This window comes from Phalacrocorax carbo, chromosome 2 (assembly GCF_963921805.1).
Source record: "Phalacrocorax carbo chromosome 2, bPhaCar2.1, whole genome shotgun sequence".
Taxonomy (NCBI): Eukaryota; Metazoa; Chordata; class Aves; order Suliformes; family Phalacrocoracidae; genus Phalacrocorax; species Phalacrocorax carbo.
Genome location: NC_087514.1, coordinates 5,053,198 through 5,075,092, shown reverse-complemented (window position 1 = coordinate 5,075,092; position 21,895 = coordinate 5,053,198). Strand labels below are relative to the sequence as shown.

Below are 21,895 nucleotides of genomic sequence, written 5' to 3'. Positions count from 1 at the left end.
TTTAGTTCTTCTGACTGAACCTGATCTGTGGAATGACACTGGGGAATTTTCACCAGGATTTCCCTGAAGAGCTTCCAGTCTAGCTCCCACAACAGAGAAGAAAATAATTTGAGGAGCGAGGAGCACAGAGTACTTGACACCTCTAAATGGTTCAGTACAAGTCCTGCTGCTAAGGCAACAGGTATCGGGTCCCTCGTTCCGGAAAGTTTTTTTGTGCTCCAAAACAGTGTCAGAGTACATAGTTAACATACTGCTATAGTAAAGAGAGAATATTGCAGTACATATTATTGTTTTGTTAGTGAAAACAGCAGATTAAGAAAAACGGTGTCACCAGTACAGGTGGGAAACACCAAGTGTTTTCAGTTTGTTTCCAATAAGTCAGAAGAAACCCAATAGGTTAAAAATCCTGTAGTCCTTAACTGAAGCAAAACTGCCATTCAGTCAGATCTGGCTACAGTTAAACCCAAGAGAGCCCGAAATAATCCTGGGTCAGAAAATAAAGAAACTTTGAAAAGTTCCTCTGTAAGGCCCTCAGTATCCTGAACTGAAAAACTACAAGCATCCCCATCCCCTGCAGCCCTTCGCTACTATGGGATGCCCAAGTGACCACTCAGTGGGAGCAGAAGGTTAATAAATTGCTTATTTCCTACTGGACACAGAGCGAACATCCACCCTGTTGATCTGAGATGGCTCACGGCATGAAATGAGTCATAGAATCACAGAATGTTTTGGGTTGGAAGGGACCTTTAGAGGTCATTCAGTCCAACCCACCTGCAGTGAGCAGGGACATCTTCAACTAGATCAGGTTGCTCAGAGCCCCGTCCAACCTGACCTGGAATGTTTCTAGGGACCCAGCCCACTGCACTGGGTTACTACTGGTTCTCACAACTGGTCCTACCTACAGAAGTGTTTCACTGGAAGCACCCGAGATCCTGCCCTGATGAAACTATAAAATACTTGGATGAAACTTTGTCTAAGGAAGGAGTGCAGGATTTAGTGCGAAGTGATTCAATTTTGTTGCATTTCACTAAGTGGGTACTGACAGCTATTACAGAGATTCAGTCTAGTGTGTTGCTCAGAAAATACCTTAGGAAAAAGCACATTGTAATTGCCTCAATCACCGGTGAAAGGTTGTGATTCGAACTGGTTTCAGCAATCGAGAAGTTAAAAACAGTCATCTGGCAAAGTCACATGCAAAGACATTTTGGAATAGGGCACGTACACACACGCTCACGCACTGCTTACCCTCCATGGCTATGGTTGAGCAGAATGTGGGGGAAGGTTAAAGAAATTTACCAAAAGAAGGGAAAAAAGAAAAACAGTATTAATAAAACTCAGCAGGAAAAAAACCAAACCAAAACCAAAACATGTGTAGCAATAAGAGACCAGTTAAAAAGCCTGCAACAAAAATGCATCCTCAACAGTATCGGCAATCACTCATGTTAGCTCTTGGTCCATTTGTTATGGAAGCACCACTGTGTGCTGACGACCTGCTGTGTGCCCGCGTAGGAAGTGGAAGTATTTGCCATGCACCCATGCTTACTTTTGACTAAACACATGGGGAAGAGATCATGCAAAGCTTGACAGGAGCAAGCCAGCCTGGCGAGCAGCAAAGTGGTGAATAGAGCAGAGGGCCTCTGCAACGGTGGGGAACAGCATGTCCTGTGTGACCCTCGTCCCTCTACACAAACAATCAATAGATTTAAGAAAATGTTGCATTCGTTTTTTCTGACTTTTTTTTTTTCTCCTGTAGAACGGTCATGATAGGAAATACATGGTCTTCTAACTGTGCAGCTCCTGTTCACGATGACTTACCACAGTTGCGGTAAAGAACTACCAAGAACCCATTCTAGATGGATTATGGCCAGCCCCCTTAATTCCTCCAGCCAGGCCCTAACGTTTCAAGAGGATGGACATCTGCGTTTCTCAACACTGGATTTTTTTTGTTTATATACCCAACATCCACACTATCGCTCTGCAGACTATGAAGTCAGGAGTGTCTTTGTGTGGAGCGGCTGACTTTGCCTCAGCAAGTAACACAAAACCATGGATTGCCCGGTGCATGCTCTAAAGGCTCCTGAGGGCAAGCAGGTCAAATCCCCTTATTTTCATTTGTATTCTGCAGACAAGGGAGACTGAAATGGGAGTCTGAAATGGGTGCACAGAAAAGGGAGTCTGAAATGAACCCTGGAATCTTCAGTTTAGGACTGCAGACATTAACAAAGCTATACACTATTAAAAAATAATGGCCTGTTTTCTTGAAGAGGCATAAAACAAACCAATTTCAGGAAACTCTTGACAGAACAAACAAAATCAGCCCTCATTTTCTACTGAAGAAGCTATTTAGTACATGAATCTTTTTCACTTCTTATTACTGATGACTTTGGCTGCTCAGGTTTGTTTGTTGTCAGAAGGATGTATTTCAGAAAACAGTTTTCATGTTCCAGTGTCAGCATTTAGAAAGGACATTTTATAGAAGCCAAGTAACATCTGTTACTGCTTTTTGACATTTTCTGAGGCTTGGCAGCTTCAAAAGCACTGGCATCAGTTTATAGTACATAATCCAGCTCAAATTCACCACTGCTGTCTGTTTATGTTGGTTCTTAAATATTCCAATAATCTCAGAACAGGAGAGCAAGAGTGGGACAGGCAGGCAGGGGCTGAGATCAATTTGTGCTAAACATATTTGCTTTGATGGCAAGTTTTGAATTTTGTGGTCAGAATAACTGGATTTTTTTCTGTATTTTCTTAAACCACCTAAAATAAATGTTGCTTATCACAACAGCTGCGTCTACCACAACATGGATTCCCATTCTTTACTGCAGGCTTGGCAGGGCTTAGATTAGCCCCTCCTTCCATGAGAAGCTGCACCGTTAGCACTAGCTGTTGCACCACTGTAGGGATTGCCCCGGTATATTTGCAGAAGCCTGTGCTCTAATGCAGACCCCATCTTTCTCCTCTTGGGAAGTAGCTGGAACACAAATACATCACCTCCCTGGGCGCTGCTCAGGGCATCAGCTGACAGAATGGGAGCAGCAGGAGGAGTGATCCTGCTTTAATGCTCTGGTCAGTAATACCGCCGTCAGACCAACAGCCTTTGTGGGGGAGCTGCAAAGGTTGTGAAATAATAAAACAGCGACATAAATAAATCAGCTGCATTTCTGTTAGAGTATTACTGACAGAGAATTCCCCAAAACTATTATATCTAGCTGCTGGAAGCTGCTAGCATCAGAAATAGCTCCACTGGTTCCCCTCAGGAGGCCCTGAGGTCACTCGGGTTTCTGTTTCCTGAAGATTAGAAAGGTAACGGAGTCCCAAAGGCCCAGAACAACACCTAGTGACACGATTTTAAAAGTAACTGACATACTAAGGAGCAGTTCCATGGACACTGACTGCAACAGGGGACAGGATGCTGTGTTTCACAGCACCCTGCAGCATCTCTGCTAGAAAATGGTGAAGTTTCACTTTTGGCTTTATTGTCTATTTACTGGAGGTGAAACAGCACATTAGAAAGTTTCTCACTCACAGGTCAGAGAGCCCATTTCCCCTCTGCCCTTGCTCCCCAGCGCTAGCAGGGTTTTAGGCGCCTTGGTGCTGCAGCAAGAGCTTTTTTCAGCACCACAGTTCAGACGCGTCCCACTTCTCTGTGACAGAGGACAGGAGACTTTGGTACCACCTGAGTAACACGGAACCCTGGTGTGCTCCTTCCTGCTTAACAAAGCTGCTGGGTCCATACAGGAGATCTCATACGCTCTTCAAACCAGAAATAAGCTCACCTGGGAAAGGTTCTAGGTGAGGAACTTGCTGAATCACAGTAATGGAGGATATGAGCCTACCAGTTAACTCCCTGCTTCCCTGGAGAGCTGCCAGTGCATGTGTGCCCCATGACAACATTTCCTTGGAAGTTTAGTTGCTTTTGCTTTCCACGGTCTCTACTCCAGGAACCGCAAACTATCTCAGAGGGGTAGTGTTTAATTTTCTGAAGCATGATTCATGTGACACTGAGGAATGTACCTTCACGCCTTCATTGTAGCTGTCCACAGGGCTGTTCAGGCTGGCAAGGCTGCCCAAATGGCTGGGGGCTCCAGGGCGGGGAGGTTTCTTTGGCGGAGCTGCATGATCTGGTAACAGAAACAATTTGCGTTTTTTAAAGGACCGACATATCAGATGTGCCTGCATAATTTTGGTCTGTCAACACTAAAAAGGATACATGTGCTTTACTGTACTAGCAGAAGAAGAGTATGTCTTAATGTGTCTTACAGTAAATCCACTGTTTGAAGGAGCTACACTTTAATCTATATTTCTGCTGAAGAAATATGTTGTACAAAGGGGTGACACATGCTGCATATGTCTAGGAAAATTGGACTTCTTCATGGCAGAAACCCTGGGTGTGATTCACTTTGAGAAACCTAAATTTAGGTGTCTACTTTTGGTTTACATGTCTGAACTCCACACATGGTGAAGTCCTACACGGTGACTCAGCTTCCACCAGACACTTCCCGCTGTTGATGAAACACTTTCTCAGCTTTGCTGACTACATCTCCAGGGACTGCACGGGGGTTGAAACAAATAGTGCACCGAAACACCTATGTGTCTGGAACTGAATCCACCCTGGCATGAAAATACCGGCAAAAGTCTTTGTGCAGTACTGCTGCTAGAAAACTTGTAATGAAGGATTCAAGATGACGGCATGTGAATTTACCACTTACCTGGTTTACCCACAGGTTGATATATGTGCTGGTTACCAGCCTATAAAATAAAATATACATTTAGATTAGTTATTACAGTGCTCACAACTTTCATCGGCACAGTCTCAAACACTGACTGTAGTCAGTTCTCAGCGCATTTCCCCACAGTTAAAAACACATCCCAATTCACCATCACTAGATAAGCTCCTAACTACAGGTATACTACTTATACAGTAAGCAAAGAATTTTCATTTATTCTGTGCTGCTCACAACAGACCTGGCCTCTACATTACAGTTTATCCTTCATTACTAATCAAATGTGGTGGTATATTCACAATCTTTTTTAGTTTGTATTCAGAGATCGAACTGAAGAAGTCATGGTGGTGAAGAAATGGCAGTGCAACAATTACAAGACTAAGGTATTTCTGCGCTGCTAAATGGTTTCCATAATGCCAACAGATTTCTAAGCTGCTTTACTTTTTGGTTTTGTTGCAAAGCTCTTAGTCAAGGTCAATTTTCTTACTCATCTGCAAGTATTTAATGATAGATTGAAGTGACTTTCCTTGTTAATTATATTTATACAACCTTCTTCCCAATCTCAGTTGCCAAGGTGAGCAGCTCCGCTGCCAGCACGACTGGCAGCAGAGCGCTCTACCACTGTGCACAGGGGGGTTTCCTGAACTGGGGGAACTTCGGGGGAGTGGAGAGACCCACCAGGAGCCCACAGCTTGTGCCACAGCGGCGGAGGAGACCTGGGCAGGGCCAGGAACAACAGCAGCCAAGCCCCCACACCTATAAAGGAAACCCCTAGTGAGTGCTAGAGACCAGGAGTGCTGCCAGCAGGGTGGGCAAAGACTGCAGCGCAGCAGTTTGCACAGCTCGAGCAGGGAGCAACGGTACCCACCCGGCAGAAGGCCATGGCCTGTCCAGGCTCTGCACCCACCACGACTGACGCAGCTCCCCAGACGGAGCTCCGGGGGGAACACGCTGCCGCCCAGGTGTCCGGCTGCAGGGTGTGCCCTGCCCGTGTGCCGGTACCGGGCGGCAGCAGCCAGCACACCTGGGGGAGCTGCGCCCGGGTAGGGGAGCTCCTCGCTGCCGACAGAGCTCCGGGAGGAGGCGAGTAGGCCGAGGGGTGTCAGGGAGAGCGGGAGAGAGACGGACTGCTGGAACCGCACCCTGCCTTCCCTGGCACAGGCCCGGCAGGCAGAGAGGATGCATGTTAGGGAGGATCCCCCATCCCCTCTGCCCCTGGCTGAGCACAGGGACTTAAGGGATGGGGGCAACGGCGACAAGTTCCTGCCTGGCACAGCAGGCGCGTCTCCTCCGTGACTCTCCCACCTTCCCAGGTGCCCTTGCATAATAGGTACGAGGCTCTGCAAGTGGTACCAAACAATGACGAGGATGATGGTTCATCTTTGTTGGAGGAGTCACCAAGGCTAAGTCAGCCCACGCCCTGCATCAAAACCACAAGGAGCACAAGTAGTGTTCTGCAGGGAATGATGGAAGAAACAACACGACCCAGCAGATCAATACCCGGCTCTGTGACTGGTGTCACAGGCAGAATTTTGGGTTTTTTCATCATGGATTTGTCTACATGACACCAGGCCTGCTGGTGACACACGGGATACACCTGCCTCAAAAGGGGAAAAGGATCTTTGCATAGGAGTTAGGGCTCATCGAGGGAGCTTTAAACTAGATTTGTAGGGGGGCAAAGGGATAAAACCAGGCCTGCTAGAGATGCAATGCTTGAGGGATGGTGTGCTAGTGAGGTCCTTCAGTCTGCTCCACGATGTGCTCAGTACTCTGGAGCACATTTGAAATGTCTGTATACTGATGTGCACAGCATGAGGAATAAGCAAGAGGAGTTAGAAGCTTTGGCCCAGTCCTGGAGCTACAACATCATTGGCATAAGCAAAACCTGGTGGGATGGGTCCTGTGACTGGGGTGCAGTTCTAGGCTCTTCAGGAGGAATAGGCAGGGCAGATGAGGTCGGTGTGTGTGTGGCACTCTGTGTAAGGAAGGGTTGGATTTTATGCCGCTTACAGTTGGTGATGACACGGTTGAGATGGGCCAGGTAAGGATGAAAGGGAAAGCAAACAAAGCAGATGTTGCTGTGGGACTCAGCCAGGTGTGAGACCTCCCAGCCAGCCAGGATGATGACACTGATGATTTGTTCTACAAGGAGTTATGGGATATCTCCAGATCAACTGCCCTTGTCCTTATGGGTTAGTTTAAATTCCCAGACATCAACTGGGAATGTCACACAGCAGACTCAAACAGGTCCAGGAAATTTCTGAAGCACACTGCAGAGAGATAACTTCTTGGTGCGGGTTCTAAGGGAGCCAGCTAGGAAAAGTGCCCTCCTAGATTTGTTGTTTGTAAACAGAGAAGGACTCGTGGGTGAGGTGGTGATTGGTGGCTGCCTTGGTCACAGTGACCATGAAGCAGCTGAGTTTCAAATTGCTGGCAGTAGGAGAAAAACTGCCAGCAAAACTTCAACCCTGGACATGGGGAGAGCAGTCTGAAGGACTGGCTGCTGAAGGAGCTAGTTAGTAAGGTCTCCTGGGAATCTGCTTGTGAAGGTAGTGGGGTCCATGAATGATGGTCACTTTTTAAGAGCCATCTCTTAAGACCGCAGGAGCAGGCAATTCCAAAGTGTAGGAAGACAAGGAAGAGGAGCAGAAGGCTGGCTTGGCTAAGCAGGGATCTTCTTCTAGAACTTAGGTGCAAAAGAAAAGTGTATGGACACTGGAAGCAAGGACAGGCGACGCAGAAGGACTACAGAGATGCTGCTCACCACTGTAGGGAGAACGTTCATGCGGCCAAAGCTCAATTAGAGTTCAAGCTGCCCAGACTGTGAAGGGCAACAAAAACGTTTTTTTTTTATAAAATTTTTAAACGTGTTAACAGCAAAAGGAGGATCAGAGTTAACATTGGTCCATTGATTCATGGGGTCGGTCACCTCATAAATAAGGACATAGACAAAGCAGAAACACTTAATGCCTTCTTCACATCTGTCTTCAACACTGATTATGGGCCCCGGAACTCCCAGAGCCCTGGGATGGAAGACTGTGACTGGAGGGATGATAAACTCCCAGCTGACTCTTAACTTGTTCGAGATTTGCTGCTTAGGCTGGATGAACACGTCTATGGGGCCCGACTGGATTAATCCGAGGGTACTGAAAGAGCTGGCTGGTGTTATTGTGGGACGTCTCCCCATTATTTTTCAATGGTCTTGGGAGTCTGGAGAAGTCCCAGCTGACTGGAAGCTGGCAAATGTTGACCCTATTTTCAAGAAGGGTAAGAATGAAGATCCTGGTAATAACAGGCCTGTCAGTCTCACTGCAGTGCCTGGTAAAATTATGGAGAAGGTTATTCTGGGAGTTACTGAAAAACACCTGAGAGGCAACACAGTCACTGGCCATGGCCAGCACAGGTTCCTGAGGGGAAAGTCCTGCTTAACCAATTTAATTTGCTTTTATGACAAGGCCATCCATCTAGTTGACCAAGGGAAGCCAGTAGATGTAGTTTTGGATTTTAGCAAAGCTTTTGATACTCTCTCTCATGGCAGCCTTCTGGACAAAGTGTCCAGCACACAGCTAGACAAGTCCATAATACCTTGGGTGAGCAGTTGGCTGATGGGTCAGGCTTGAAGAGTTATAGTAAATGGGGTTACATCAGGCTGATGGTCAGTCACCAGTGGGGTTCGCCAGGGCTCAATGTTAGGGCTAGTGCTCTTTAATGTTATTATAAAAGATCTGGACACACTAATCGAATGTACATTAAGTAAATTTGCCAATGATACTAAACTAGGAGGAGCTGTGGACTCCACTGAGGTTAGAGAGGCCTTACAGAGAGATCTGGGTAGACTAGAGAGCTGGGCAATCACCAACTGTATGAAATTTAACATGACCAAGTGCCAGATTCTCCATCTGAGACAGGGTAATCCTGTTTACGCATAAAAACTGGGGGATGAGAGGCTGGAGAGCAGCCCTGTGGAAAGAGATCTGGGGGTTTGGGTTGATGGCAAGTAGAAAATCAGGCAACAGTGTGCCCTGGCAGCCAAAAGGGCCAACCATGTCCTGGGGTGCACCAAGCACAGCGTAGGTAGCCAGTCGAGGGAGGTGACTGTCCCGCTCTGCACCACACTGATGCATCCCCTCCTCAAGTACGGTGTGCAGTTCAATATAAGAAGGACATCAAACTGTTAGAGTGTGCCCAGAGGAGGGCGACCAAGATGGTGAAAGGCCTCAAGGGCAGGACTTAGGAGGAGCGAGGAGTGGCTGAGGTCACTTGGCTTGTTCAGCTTGGAGAAGAGAAGGCTGAGGGATGACCTCACTGCAGTCTATACCTTCCTCAAGCGGGGCAGCAGAGGGGGAGGTGCTGATCTCTCTCTGGTGACCAGTGGCAGGACATGAGGAAATGGAACGAAGCAGCATCAGGGAACGTTCAGACTAGACATTAGGAAAAGGTTCTTCACAGAGAGGGTGGTCGGTCACTGGAACAGGCCCCCAAGGGAAGTGGTCATGGCACCAGGCCTGTCAGAGTTCAAGGAGCATCTGGATGATGCTTTTAGTCATATGGTTCAGTTTTAGGTAGTCCTGTGAGGAGCAGGCAGTTGGACTTGATGACGCTTATGGGTTCCTTCCAATATGAGATATTCTATCATTCCATGAAAGATGAAAATCTGTTTGGTCACAAGCAAATTAATACTTTACACAAAACTTGCAGTTGTCGTGTCATAGAAAGCATTCCAATCCCAACAGAGTCACGTTTTATGCAAGCATATCTGTCTAAAGGAGTTTGCATTGCAAGTAAACAAAACACTGAAGGCAGTTAGAATTTAATAGGTCTAGTATTGAAACATCTCAAAAAGGCATTTATTTATAAAAAGCATTTTCTGCAAAGTCAGAATAATTCTTCGTGTCAGACCTAAGGAAGGTTGCTTTTTCAACACTTTGAAGGTGACATCCAGACAGCTTAGGATTCACTTTTAATGGTACAAAAGCACAGGATTTGCTTCAATTCACCTCAGCTATGAATTGATGATATGCTATCCTAAATCACTGTCTAAGAATAATTCATTAACTTTCTTTTCTGACCTTTTAAGCAACTGTTTTTGAGTGTCTCATATTTTCTGTTTTCAGAAACACACACAGGCAACAGGGACAATAGCAGTACACTTACTATTCCTTAGATTCTAACTCCACCATCACCACATTTCAGTGCTACGTGACTGTGAGGATACCAAGCAGCTTGCCCAACAGCATGCAGAAAGTCTGCACGAGATCCTCTGAACTGAATCAAGAAGCTCATGCCTTGCAACCAACTCGTTAACAAACTTGAAGCATACTCATGATTGTAGTTCAGCATTTATTCAAAGCTTCAGCCTGCCATTTTTAGAAATTCATGTTACGGTTTTAAAATGACAGACAGGTCTGACAATGGCTCCTATGGCTCAGGCTGCCTAGCACTTCATGCGGCCTGCTTTCAGCTGCTCAAAAATTTTTCAGTTTTTAACTTTATGAACTGAAAATTCCCACACTAACTCTCCTTTAAGCTCATTCTTACCAGTTTGCTGTGGAAAACTGTGTCAAGAAGCACAACTTCCAGAAAGTACTGTCCCATAAAAATGCATAGGGAGAAACCTGAAGTCCTTCTAAGCTTCACAGGTGATATTCTATCAACTTATACTTCAGAGTGGAAACGTGATGGCTAGAAATAAAGGACCGCATTCACCCTGCCTACTCCAAATATGTAAATACGGACTTGAAAAAATCAAATTTCACTTTCAGGAACCAGGAGTAGAAATCAAAGATCCAAAGCCCTGAAACTCTTTCTGCTGTCACCACGAACCTCTGAAACCCACTGGCCGAGCATCTCGCATACTGCCATACAACTGCCCTCACTAGTTAGAAAAAACATCTGCTTTCTGCCAGCACCGTCAGTCATGTCACTAACTTTGATTTGTGTTGCTAACCTGACTATTTCAAATCTGGTAACTCTGGGGGGAAAGAAAGGAGGGAAGAGAGGGAGGAGAGTAAAATTCCACTGAAGGAATTCTTGCATTTTGACTTCCAGAAAATTGCATGTTAAAAGTGTATGCCAAAAGAGTGTGCACAAAGTTATACAGCCATCTGGTCGTCAGTTAGGAAATACTGAAATGCGTGTGATAGCCTTTAATCTGTACCACCACATCCAAGAACAGGATCGTGTATTACTCCTCCTCCCTCTTACTGTCCCTGAACTGCACAGATGCTGCTGCTCTGACCAGGAATCAGAGCTACTGTGCTTTCTGCTCCCGTTCCAACTACCACAACGACTGCTCAAATAAAAAGTCACTTTGTGGGGAAGACGTAAATGACACCTCAGTGAACTGGATTCTGTCCTCATCACTGTCACAGAAATCTCTGTGTTACACTGGAGAACTATTTATTCAGAGTTCTCCTAGAAATGACTACTGCCTATTTCTCATCCTCTCGATGAAAAATTGAGATTGACTCACAGCAGCATTAGACACTTCCTACTGCAAATGAAGTCAGTCAGAGTTATGTTCTGAATATATTGAGAACGATAAAAATGCAAAATCAAATTCTGGAACTAGGAATGTAGTTATCACAAATTAGAGCTTCTTTTAAAACTCATGTTGTCAATGATCACCAAGTGTTTTCCTCACACTCTTTCAAATGGGGTGTGAAATTGTACTACCTTGTCTGGGAAGACAGGACTTCCCCTACAAGCAATTTGGGATCTGGATGTCGTATTTTTTATTCTAACCCCAGGCAATCTTGCTGAAATCAAGCAGCAGTCAGAGAAAACAGCTGGCTGCAAGAAGCTGTACTTTGAAGCCATTGTCACTGCCAACCACCTGAACCAAACCTCTGACATGACTTCAAAATCTTCAGGTTATCTCAAACCAACTTCATGAGTAGCACAAAATGCAGCGGTACTTTACTTGCTTTTGTATGAAGATCCAACAATAGCAAAGACATAACAGTAACTAATAGTCTTCTCCAATTTAATGGAAAAAAATCTTAGCAGCTTCCAGACCTGAATGTCCCCAGAGACCATGCGGCAGTGTGTCATTCATGTACTCATTCACGATTGTACTTTGGCTGCAAATGCATGAGGAGTCCCTAAATTCTTAGCTAGTGAAGAAATACTGAAGCCAAACTAGGAATTTACAGTTGCATCCCAAATGAACTAAGAAAGTGAATTTAAAACATTAACTATTTTAAAGGTGAACCCTGGGGACAAACAGATGAAGCATCAGGTTTCTATCGTTACCAGTCCCTAGCCTAACCCCTCCCTTCCATCAGTGTGATTCAGAGATTCCAATGGCAACTGAACAATCAGAGAGACGTTTTTAGTTAAACAGACAGGAGTTAAGCCAGTAAAGAAAGAATACCACAGCTGCAGCTGTTGTCTGGCAATAAATGAATGGCTATGGGGTTTATTCCATTTGTTTCATAGCGGAACATTTACCCAAACAGATTTCTGGGCAATACAAAAGTAACATTTACATTCCTTGGGAGAAAACCCTTCAGATATTTAAACAACTCCAAAAGTTATTTTAATCCTGCTTCCTGTTGACAGAACTTTCAGAAAACTATCCACATTTTTAAATAAAAGGCCCAATTATGCAGCACATGAACATTATAAAAATAATTACAACATACTTGTGGGAACATTTTAGTATTTGTTACAACAGCAGCTTCAAGGGGGGGAAAAAAAAACCCCAAACCCCAAACTGCTGCATGAACAAGTTTGCCACGGCTGCTGTGCCCGCAGAAGCTGAGCCTCTTGGAAAGTTACAGAACCATGTAATAATAGTGGAAACGTTTAGCAAAAACTTTAAATCATCTCCCATAATCAAGACAGCGTACAACATGTTCTACCAGGAAACCGGAGAAAGAGTTGGGAGATGGAAAGATCCCACACATACTTACTGGGCCCTGGAGACCTCCGTCCTCTCGGTCGATGCTGCTTCTGGAGAGCCGCACATCGGGTTTCTAAAACAAAAATGAAACATTTAATTCCGTACTCTGCTTACCGATTCACGCGACCTAGGTTTAAAATCATCATAAAGACAGGAAAATACTGTTAAAAATTTGCACTGACAAATACAGATGTCATTTCATTCCAGCCTATACACCCCCGCTGCTGCGACTACACACTTCTGCAACTGCAGCTACTGAAACTCCTGGCAGCCTTCTCGACTGCTTCTCAACCACCCATTCTCAGTGCACGTGTAAAAATGCTTGTTATAAATATTGATAGTACCATTTCCCTAACACAACATTGGAAAACCTGCATTTTAGTTTTCTCAAAGGTAGCAAAAGTTGGTGGTGTTTTTTTTTGTTTTGTTTTTTTTTAAATTGTTTGCTTCCCAGCAGCAAAATTTCAACCGCGGGATGAGAAACGCTGCGCATTAATTCCCGCTTCCTGCCTGAGGACGGCTTATATGTACTTGGCTCCCTCTCCAAGCCTGCAAATGGGGCCAATTACTGGAGCTCTTTAAACACTGCATTTGGATACAGAAAGCTAATAAAGACATCCAGATGCACTGTTCTCCTGATACAAGCAACAAACTAATTTCTATTATATGTGTTTTAAATGAGATATAGGAACCTGGGGCTCAGTTGATTTAAAAAGTAAAAATAAGGCCATGCCAAATTTTTTTCAGACAGAAACTGGTAATTTTCTTAATCTCCCCAGAAAATCCACGTTATACATATTCTTCAATGACAACATTAATTACATGCAAGGACAAAGGAAGAGTGGATGTGAAACAAAGATTAACACTGATCTGAAGAAGTACGTTCAGCAAAATGAGGGTGCCTTCCTAGTGCGCTAATTCTGGCACATAGAAACAAAGAGGATTTGTCTGACTCTTCAATTCACTCTTGTACGAGACTGGATGAGGAGTTAATGAAAACTGATAAAACGCATATCTACATCAGTGTAAATACAACTTCCTTCATATGTCTGTATGTATATATACATAAAATGGACACACACAGCATGAGAATAAAAAAATTTTATTTAGAGAAATGTAGGTGGGTGACTATTGACTGTAACTAAATTGACCCATGTTCCTTCAGGGTCAGTTTTGGGGGAGAAATATATCCGTTTCTTGCTTAGAAGCTACTCCAGATCCCTTTCCTCCCTTCTTTCCAAAAGCACTAAAGAATAATTCCAACTTGCTTACCCTGCTAAATGACCCTAAAAAGCCAGCAGGGCAGACAGAACTTGCAAAGATACACTAATATTGATTTTTTTAATCATTAAAAATACTCCACTTGTGCTGGTAGTCTGTCAGGGGGGCTTATACATTGGATTTTCATTTAGTCTTCCACAGACTGAGTGAGACACAGCCAGAGACAGTTGCTGCCTGAAAGAACTTGCAGATTAAAAATAGACAACTTGTACTAGACAGAGAAATATTTAACCCCATCTTAAACATGAAGAACTGAAGCAGTCACTGCAAGCCATTTCCCAGTGTTCCTCCAGGAATCTGTGACAAATTTTATGATGAAAGCTACCATTGACAAATCCCCAGCTTATCTCCTTTGGTATGATGAAGGAATTTTTTCTGATTAAAGCCTCATTCGACATGGTTATGTTAGACACTTCATTAGATATCTCAACTAAGTCGTGATTCTCATCATATTTTTAAGCTAAAGCAAATAGCTATCTCTGTTTATCTAAGCATATGGCTAACCTCAATTCTATTACACTGATGTTCACAATTTGCCTTCATTTTCTGTGTTTCTGGACAGGGAAGTTCCCAAAGTCTTTGGAAATAGCCAGAGACTGTTTTATCACTGGGGTCTTTAATACTTTTTGCACTTTTAGCAATTTATTACTGTAGAAATGCACCCTAAATCTGACTCCAGTGATACCTAAAGATAATGAAATACTAGCATTTTAAAAGAATCAGAAGCACAAAACACATCCTAGTCCAAATAACAGATTTTCTTCTAGTATTGTAAGAAAAAAGTTCAATTAATAGACATAATATCCATCTCCTCCCCTCCTTACCTCACTAACAAGGTCCTCCCTTTTAGCATCTAAACTATCTAAATGCCCAATTCCACAATCTCAATCACAGCAACAATTCGTTTACCCAAGTCACCACCAGCAGCAAACGTGCTGTGTATGAGCGGATTTCAGGACCTCATGTACGTGAACAGTGTACCACCACCTCGCTACAGTCTAAAAATCGTTTCACAGAAAGGTTGTAAATACACATAAAATATTACTAAAATGAGCATTATTAACTTAATAGACGCTTCACACATTGCCAACAAATATACCAAGTCCTGTTGTCCACCCCCATGCAAGCGAAGCCATGGGAGGCAGGGTGTTGCCCAAGGATCCCCAAGAACCTGATCCAAAACCAAAGATACCAAGTGCCAATGGGTAATGGCAAACCAGAGGGTCCACGAGGAGTCTGTAGAGCTACACAACCCACCTGCACCTCAGCGATCTGCATATTTTCATCTTAGAAATAAGGACTGAAAGTCTTTAGTGATACATAAACACAAGCCCTTTCAACTTCTCCAAACGTTTTCCTCCTCCCCCATCAAAACTCTTGATAGTTAGGAACACAAGGAACAATGGAGAAATATTCAACACACTTTTGTGTCCAATGACTAAAAAGAGGCCTGATTATATTTCCAGTGACTTGACTGTCACTAGACAGTCTAATAAATTCTAACAACTCCCATTTTAGTAAATGCTACTCTGATTTTTTCACTTGCATAGCTGTGGAAATTTCAAAAGACAAACTATTTTACAGTAAAGGTGATATCTAAGATCAAACTCCCACTGTAATTGTAAATATTATTTAGCAGGAATTCTTATGCTTCTGCAGTGGTAAGAGCTCTCATTTTAGCCCTTCGTGCTGGCATTACAAAGCAATGCATTGCTGAATTTTTAATACGGAGATCCTTCAGATGTGTTTAACGCAACATTCTCCAGGTCAAAAGTAAGCCTCACACCAAAACTGACCCGTCCTGTACTTCACACACCATTTTACAGCCCCAAAGCACACCCTTATATCTTTCCAGTCCCTGCTATGGCCCTACACCTCCATGGCTGCCTCCCAAAAACCACAGAGACTCCTCCGAATGATTCTCCCACCCTGGTACTGGGCGTACCGTTCGATATACAGGGCTTCTTGGCGGGACAGGAAAGGAACAAGTAATTTTCAAATGTGTTTCATACCCATAGCACGAGGGGACTTCTCAAGCATACAAACCATAGTGCTCTGAAACTCTTTTTTGGTGAAGCTGCCAACTGTACTGAACTAAATCACAAGTTTTAGCAAAGTCTTTTCTACTTACTATTATATTCATTACAGACACGTATTTAAGGGGGGAACTATATGCTATTAAAATCTTGCAGAAAATCAAAATCCTTCAAGAGTAAATGCTTTTTTTTCTAATAAACAGTCTACTATCTGAAATCTTTGGCAACGTCAAGAGGACTTTTCAGACAGGATGTGTACGTTGACAAACTGGAACATAACCTACTTTATTTCCAGTATTTCTGGCTACTCACTAATAAAAGAACATGTAAGTCTTGGCATTTGCAGGACATGCCAAATTGTAATGTCTTGGTGGGATTTTCTCAGGCTAAAAATTAAAATCTTATTTTAGCAACAGTTCACATCAATTAGAGTTGAATTGCAGTTCTCAGTGTCAAAATAGGACAAAACCACAACTATGTGGGAATTTCAGAAAAAAACAAAACCAAACATGATAAGGAAACTATGTGAATTATTTCTTCTTAACCTATCACAGGAAAGGGCTATATAAATTTCTTAGCACAACACTGCTCTGTCTGCTGAGGAGTTACTAAAAGGCATGTACATACATATCTTTATTTTATACAATTAAAAACAGTGTCATGTAACATCAGCACAGCCACAAAGAAAGGTTCCAACTGGGAACTAAATATAAATGAGGAAGCAGGTAATTAAACAGGCCCAAAAGAAGAAAAGCATTCTGCAAAACGTTCAGAGAAAGTTAGCAACAGTGCCAAAAGTTACAGCATAAAAATCACTAACTCCATTATACTGCTGAACTTAAAAGGTCACCTTGAAAAAACACTGTATGACACAGTTTCTTTCCCACAACGTCTGCAAAGCAAACTAGCTCGCTACCAGTTCAGTGGGCTCTCTCACGGCATCACCATCACCATTGGTTTCCTATCTGTGGTTAAAGGCGATCCTCCGTTTGGGTCGAGCTCTTATTAAAATACAGAAAGTATACTCTCCTAGAACCAATTAAAAAGAATTAAGTATCAGGGTAGTGTTTGGCAGTTCCAAGCTTCTGTCAAAACTCACAAACGAAACCATCCTCAGGGGGCCTTTACACATGATTTTAACTCAATGAATTAATTGATTTGTTTTAAAATTAATTTTACACACAAGAAGTCAGCGCTGGAAGATTAGCATACACATCCTGTGGCCCTAATGGAGTAATTTGTTCCTTATGGGCTGATGTTCTGTGTGTGCAAATACTGTAAAAGGAAAGCCAGCATGCTGGACACCTAAGCACAAGTATCGCAGCATGCGTGCCAGACTGCAGGGTAACAGGCCAAATCTTTTAGTCACAGCGAGCTGCAAGTGCCAGCAGTAGAGAGGCCATTTGCAATTGTGCAGCACTGCTTTTGGGGATGGAGGCTGTTCGCTCGGCTTCTATACGCTATGCACTATGTACAAGTAAAATCTTGATTAATCTCCATCAGTTTCATTTTTTTGGGGGGTGGAAATACCCACATGATTCAAAAACAACTCAGGAGAAAAGTGCAGAATGAGAACTTCATTAATTTCACTTGTTTCTGCTTGTCTGCTGAGGTCTAAACGTCACAGGGTATAAATGAAGAGTGAAAAACTCAGTCCTCAGGGCTGCAGCACTTAAAAAACCCTAACAGTAAGATTCCTTATGTAGAAGGCCAAACAGACATCCACTTGTTTCACGTAATGTGTCTGTACTGCGGCCATCTCACCCCTCCACCTCTGTATGTCTTGGACAGAGACCGTCTCCTATAGTTACCTGCATCAAGCTTTAAGTGCAGTAATGCTTTGTCTTTGCTTCAGCTTCCTCAAAAATAATGCAGAGATTTCTGTCCTCCCTCCTCGGAATGCTGACATCTAAAGCAATTTTATCAAGACAGCATGAAAGCCAACAAGTTTAATCAGTGTCCATTAAAGCTACCAGACTAGGGTGCAACATCCCCTTTCTATCAGAGGGTGGGAGGGAGTGTCAGTCCTGGGAAAAAAGCCCCCCAAAATCAATGCCCCATCAATTATCTTCTCACCTCCCCAGTGGATATGGTTGGTACAATTTACAGTTAAACACTTCTTTACACAACAGATTTATTTTCATTCAGGAGCTTCCCATGAAGAGAGATCTGTTTGTTTTCTTGTTTTTTTCAGCAGAATTTCACAATTCTGGATCCTGTTAAGGCTGCAGTTTGCAAACACAATTTCTATCTCCTTTCAAGTACTGTCAAAGGACCAGTTTTGGGCAAACTGCTTACACAGATAACAACCTCTCTGAAGACTGGCAAATCTCCCTTCCAATGCCACTGCAATTTAATTCTTCATCTGGGGTGTTTCTTCTAGCAAACACAGCATCAGTGCTGTTTATACTCGTATTAACATGCTTTGAGTTGTATTTTATCCCCGTTGAAGCAACAATAAATTTCAAGCCATGAGCAACTTGGTGTTACTCCAGGCAAACAAAAACCGTAGTAACAGAAATGCCACTGAGGATTTTTCTTCTCGTTGCAGCATCCTACATGAAATGATTTGCAGTTACTCCCTTGTGAGTCCAATTCTCAATAACAGAAGTGAGATATACTGCAGGAGCCTGAAGACTGTGTAAATAGAGAAGCTTTTGAAAGTAGTCAGTTTTAAATGAGAACACTACACTGTATAGTTGCATAAGTTAAAAATTAAAATCTGGCTCTACTCTTTCTATTGTCCTCTGTGCTCAAAAGGAAAAATACTCTTCTGAAACTTGCCTGTAGCAGGGGAGGGAGAGCAAAATCTTCAGCAATAAAATCTAAAGGTTGGTGCAGAAAGGTGTCCCAAATGAAGTGAAAGACATGACATCAATTTTGAAAAAAACAGGTTGCTTCTCCCCCATAAATCACCTGGAGTGAAATTAGGGAAGTCCATTCTCCCAAGAGAAGAAATGTCACTAGTCATTCACTAGACGACATGGGGCAAGAAGTGTTGGCATGTAATACATGGATTATTTCTATACTGGGCCTGTGTTTGGACTCTTATGTATGAACTGTGCATGTCCTTCAGGAGATGTGCAAGGCCTCCAAGAGTGACTCCCCACGGTGACTCTTCTACCACCTTGATTTCTTCAGGGCCAAACCTAGAAAACCACATTCCTTTTCCAAGACATACCCATCTATAAACTGCAGATTCCTCTGACATTCATCCTGCTATGGGTTCAAATATACCCTGTGGCTATCATTAGCTTGCTTAGCTTTTCACACTGTGTATAAATCTGTAACACGCATTCAAGTATAAACCACAAAGTCTGTACAGTCAACATGTTAGTGCAGAACGAAAAAGAACTGAAGTGTCTTACAGATTCCATTTTGGCCATTTAAGTTCATGCTTACTTTCACTCAGATGTTCTCTTTTTTTTTGCCTTTTTAAACCCTCTAAGTGTTTACATCAACCAAATCCAGCTCTGGTAAAGCTACAGACCTCTATAGGTGCTCACAAGTTCATCGCTGCTAGTTCTCCTTTGAGTAGGGGGTGGCAATAGAGATGGTGCCTCCTCACAGTAAAAACTAACACACAATGAAAACACAGTAATTTTTTTCCAAATGTGTACTAAGACCATATTACAGAGAAAAAGAAAAATAAAAGTCTCTCCTCAAACAGCAAACTGGGGGACAGCAAACAGCCTAATGGTCCAGAGGCTGAATCAAAGCAGAATAACAAACACTACAAATAACTGCATCTGTTCCGCAGATAAGGTCAGAAAGTTCAGAAAGTTTTCTGCAGAAAGTTCCCACGCAATCTCGTGCCACCACCTGAAATCACAATGCCTCATCCTCAGTAAATACATGAATTCCTCAAAAAGTTCTTGACAGTCTTGAAAGTTTTAGCCCACAATAGATCAATCTGACCTCCCGGGCTTGTGAAAGTCACAAGCAACTGGTGCCACTCAAGGCTGGAAAAGCTAATGCCTAAATTAGGGAAGAAATTTTCCTTTCCCTTCCCCCTCTTCAGCCTCTAATGAATTGGACAAACCAATCTGGGTAGAGTGGCTTCTTTATGGTCATCCAATGGCAAACCGCAAATTCCCAAGTGCACTTACAAGGAAACCAGCCAAAAGCAAGCTTCAACATCCTTTAATCAAAACTCACATCTGAATTCTGGCACAATGTGGATCTTTGCTAGAACATGTACTGGACATGGGGCATCTATCAGTAGCTCTCAACAGCTATCAGAGTTTTATCCTACCTTGGTTGTCTTCACAGCCATCGGCTGTTTGGAACAGTTCTGAATGCCATACATAACTAAACCCCTGAGAGACTAAGGCAATTCAGTTGGCAAGGAATAAGGTCTTGGTAACACCATCTACGTACAAAATCTGCTCTCCATTCCTGCCCACTGGCTTCCTGCAGAATAAAGCGTAAATTCTTATTTTCAAGAAACTAAATGTCCTGGCTTCAAGATCCCTAAAAGACTGTTAAATTCTGTGAGACAACCAAGACCAGCAACCTTGGTGTCTAAAATAAAAGTAATTAATCTGTACAATGAAGATTTTCCTGGAGACCAGCTCTAGACAGTGCAGAGAACTCTTACAGAAACCATACACCATTCTCATCATCTGCTTTAAGGAGAGAATGTATTTATTCAAACTTACCTCCCATAACAAACCAATGGCACCTGCATTTATTTATACAGGCACGTTTTATAACTACGTACAACATCAAAGGCTCCCAAACCAAAACACTCCTTGAAATATGCTTCTTAAGTCCAAACATGCGACTGATATTTGTCACAACCCATACCACACTGCTGTAAATTATCCACCTGTCACGTGAGGCTCAGGCATCTATAGGCTCCCCAGCATGAGCCTATAGATGCTTCTACCATCTTCTGCTGCATCTGTAGCCACCAGTCTCGAGTTGGAGAATTTTAACATAGGACTTGGATTTTGACAACTGGGAAGCCAGAACTGATCTAAAAAACATACGCCAGTGGCACTGACAACAAGAAAACATGGAACTGCAGAGAAACAGCAACAGAAGATCCTATTACCCCTGCATCTCTCCTTCCTCCTCCTGGTGATGTTCAGAGCTTTTTCCCCACCTCACAGAACTCTCTCTTAAATCATTCCTTCCCACTCATGTTCTTCTTGCACCCTTACTACAGTCAGGGTTGTTAGATGGCTGATGGTTATCCCCTTTTTAGGGGTAGGGTATGCACAGACCTATCTCCTTAAGAACAAACAGGCAACCTCCAGATTGGCACAGAATTACACCCACAACTTCCCACACATAAATACCTAACTGGATAAAGTGAGACTGACTAAAAAACCCAGCAGTTCAGGGTATTCGTAATAGCTAGCTGAACACGTAATTTAAAAACTGTTTCCAAACCTACATTTTGGTAGTGACTCCTACGTTCAGTAAATGCTCTCATTTCACAGAAGTGATCAGTTTTAGCAAGCTGCAATAAAAAAAGAAAAATCAGAATAAATTAAGAAGCGCTATGAAACAAAGTATTACCAGGAATCGTTCCTCTTTTTCAAGCCAGCGTTGATCTTCTTCCATCTCTTGTTGCTGTCGTATCAATCTCTCCTCCATGAGATGTGTGGGTAGAACCTGGCCCATTCCTCGTATATCCAAAGTGCCCGAATCCTGCAAAACAGAGTAAGCTTATTCAGTCTCACAACCTGAAATTTGTATAAATAGTTGCAAGAACTTATCATTTATAAAAGAACAGATTTTTAAAAGCACAAAGGCACAACAGCAGTCAAGCAGAGTTCCTTCAACTCCTTGTAAACTGAAGCAGACCATCAGAAGAAACTCTTTCCAACTACAAACAATTTATCTGCCTTGTTCCTAATCACTGGAATAAAAAATATTTGAAAAATTCTGTTCTGTTTTTCAGTAACGTTGTCACTTCATATATTGCATTTCATTTA

General features: G+C 43.0%; 1 protein-coding gene across 6 annotated transcripts in view; it reads right to left on the bottom strand.

Annotated features, from left to right (window-relative positions):
• The window catches only part of PTK2 (protein tyrosine kinase 2), a 233,649-nt gene that overhangs the window by 3,101 nt on the left and 208,653 nt on the right, over positions 1–21,895 (bottom strand). For 5 of the 6 annotated variants that reach the window (XM_064442021.1, XM_064442023.1, XM_064442022.1 and 2 more), the window contains 4 exons: positions 21,477–21,608; positions 12,641–12,703; positions 4,710–4,749; positions 4,015–4,121 (listed from right to left, as the gene is read on the bottom strand). In XM_064442021.1, coding sequence (XP_064298091.1) covers positions 4,015–4,121; positions 4,710–4,749; positions 12,641–12,703; positions 21,477–21,608 — 342 coding nt within the window. Of the gene's footprint in view, positions 1–4,014; positions 4,122–4,709; positions 4,750–12,640; positions 12,704–21,351; positions 21,609–21,895 lie in introns of those variants that run through there. The other variant, XR_010371361.1, reaches the window with a different exon arrangement.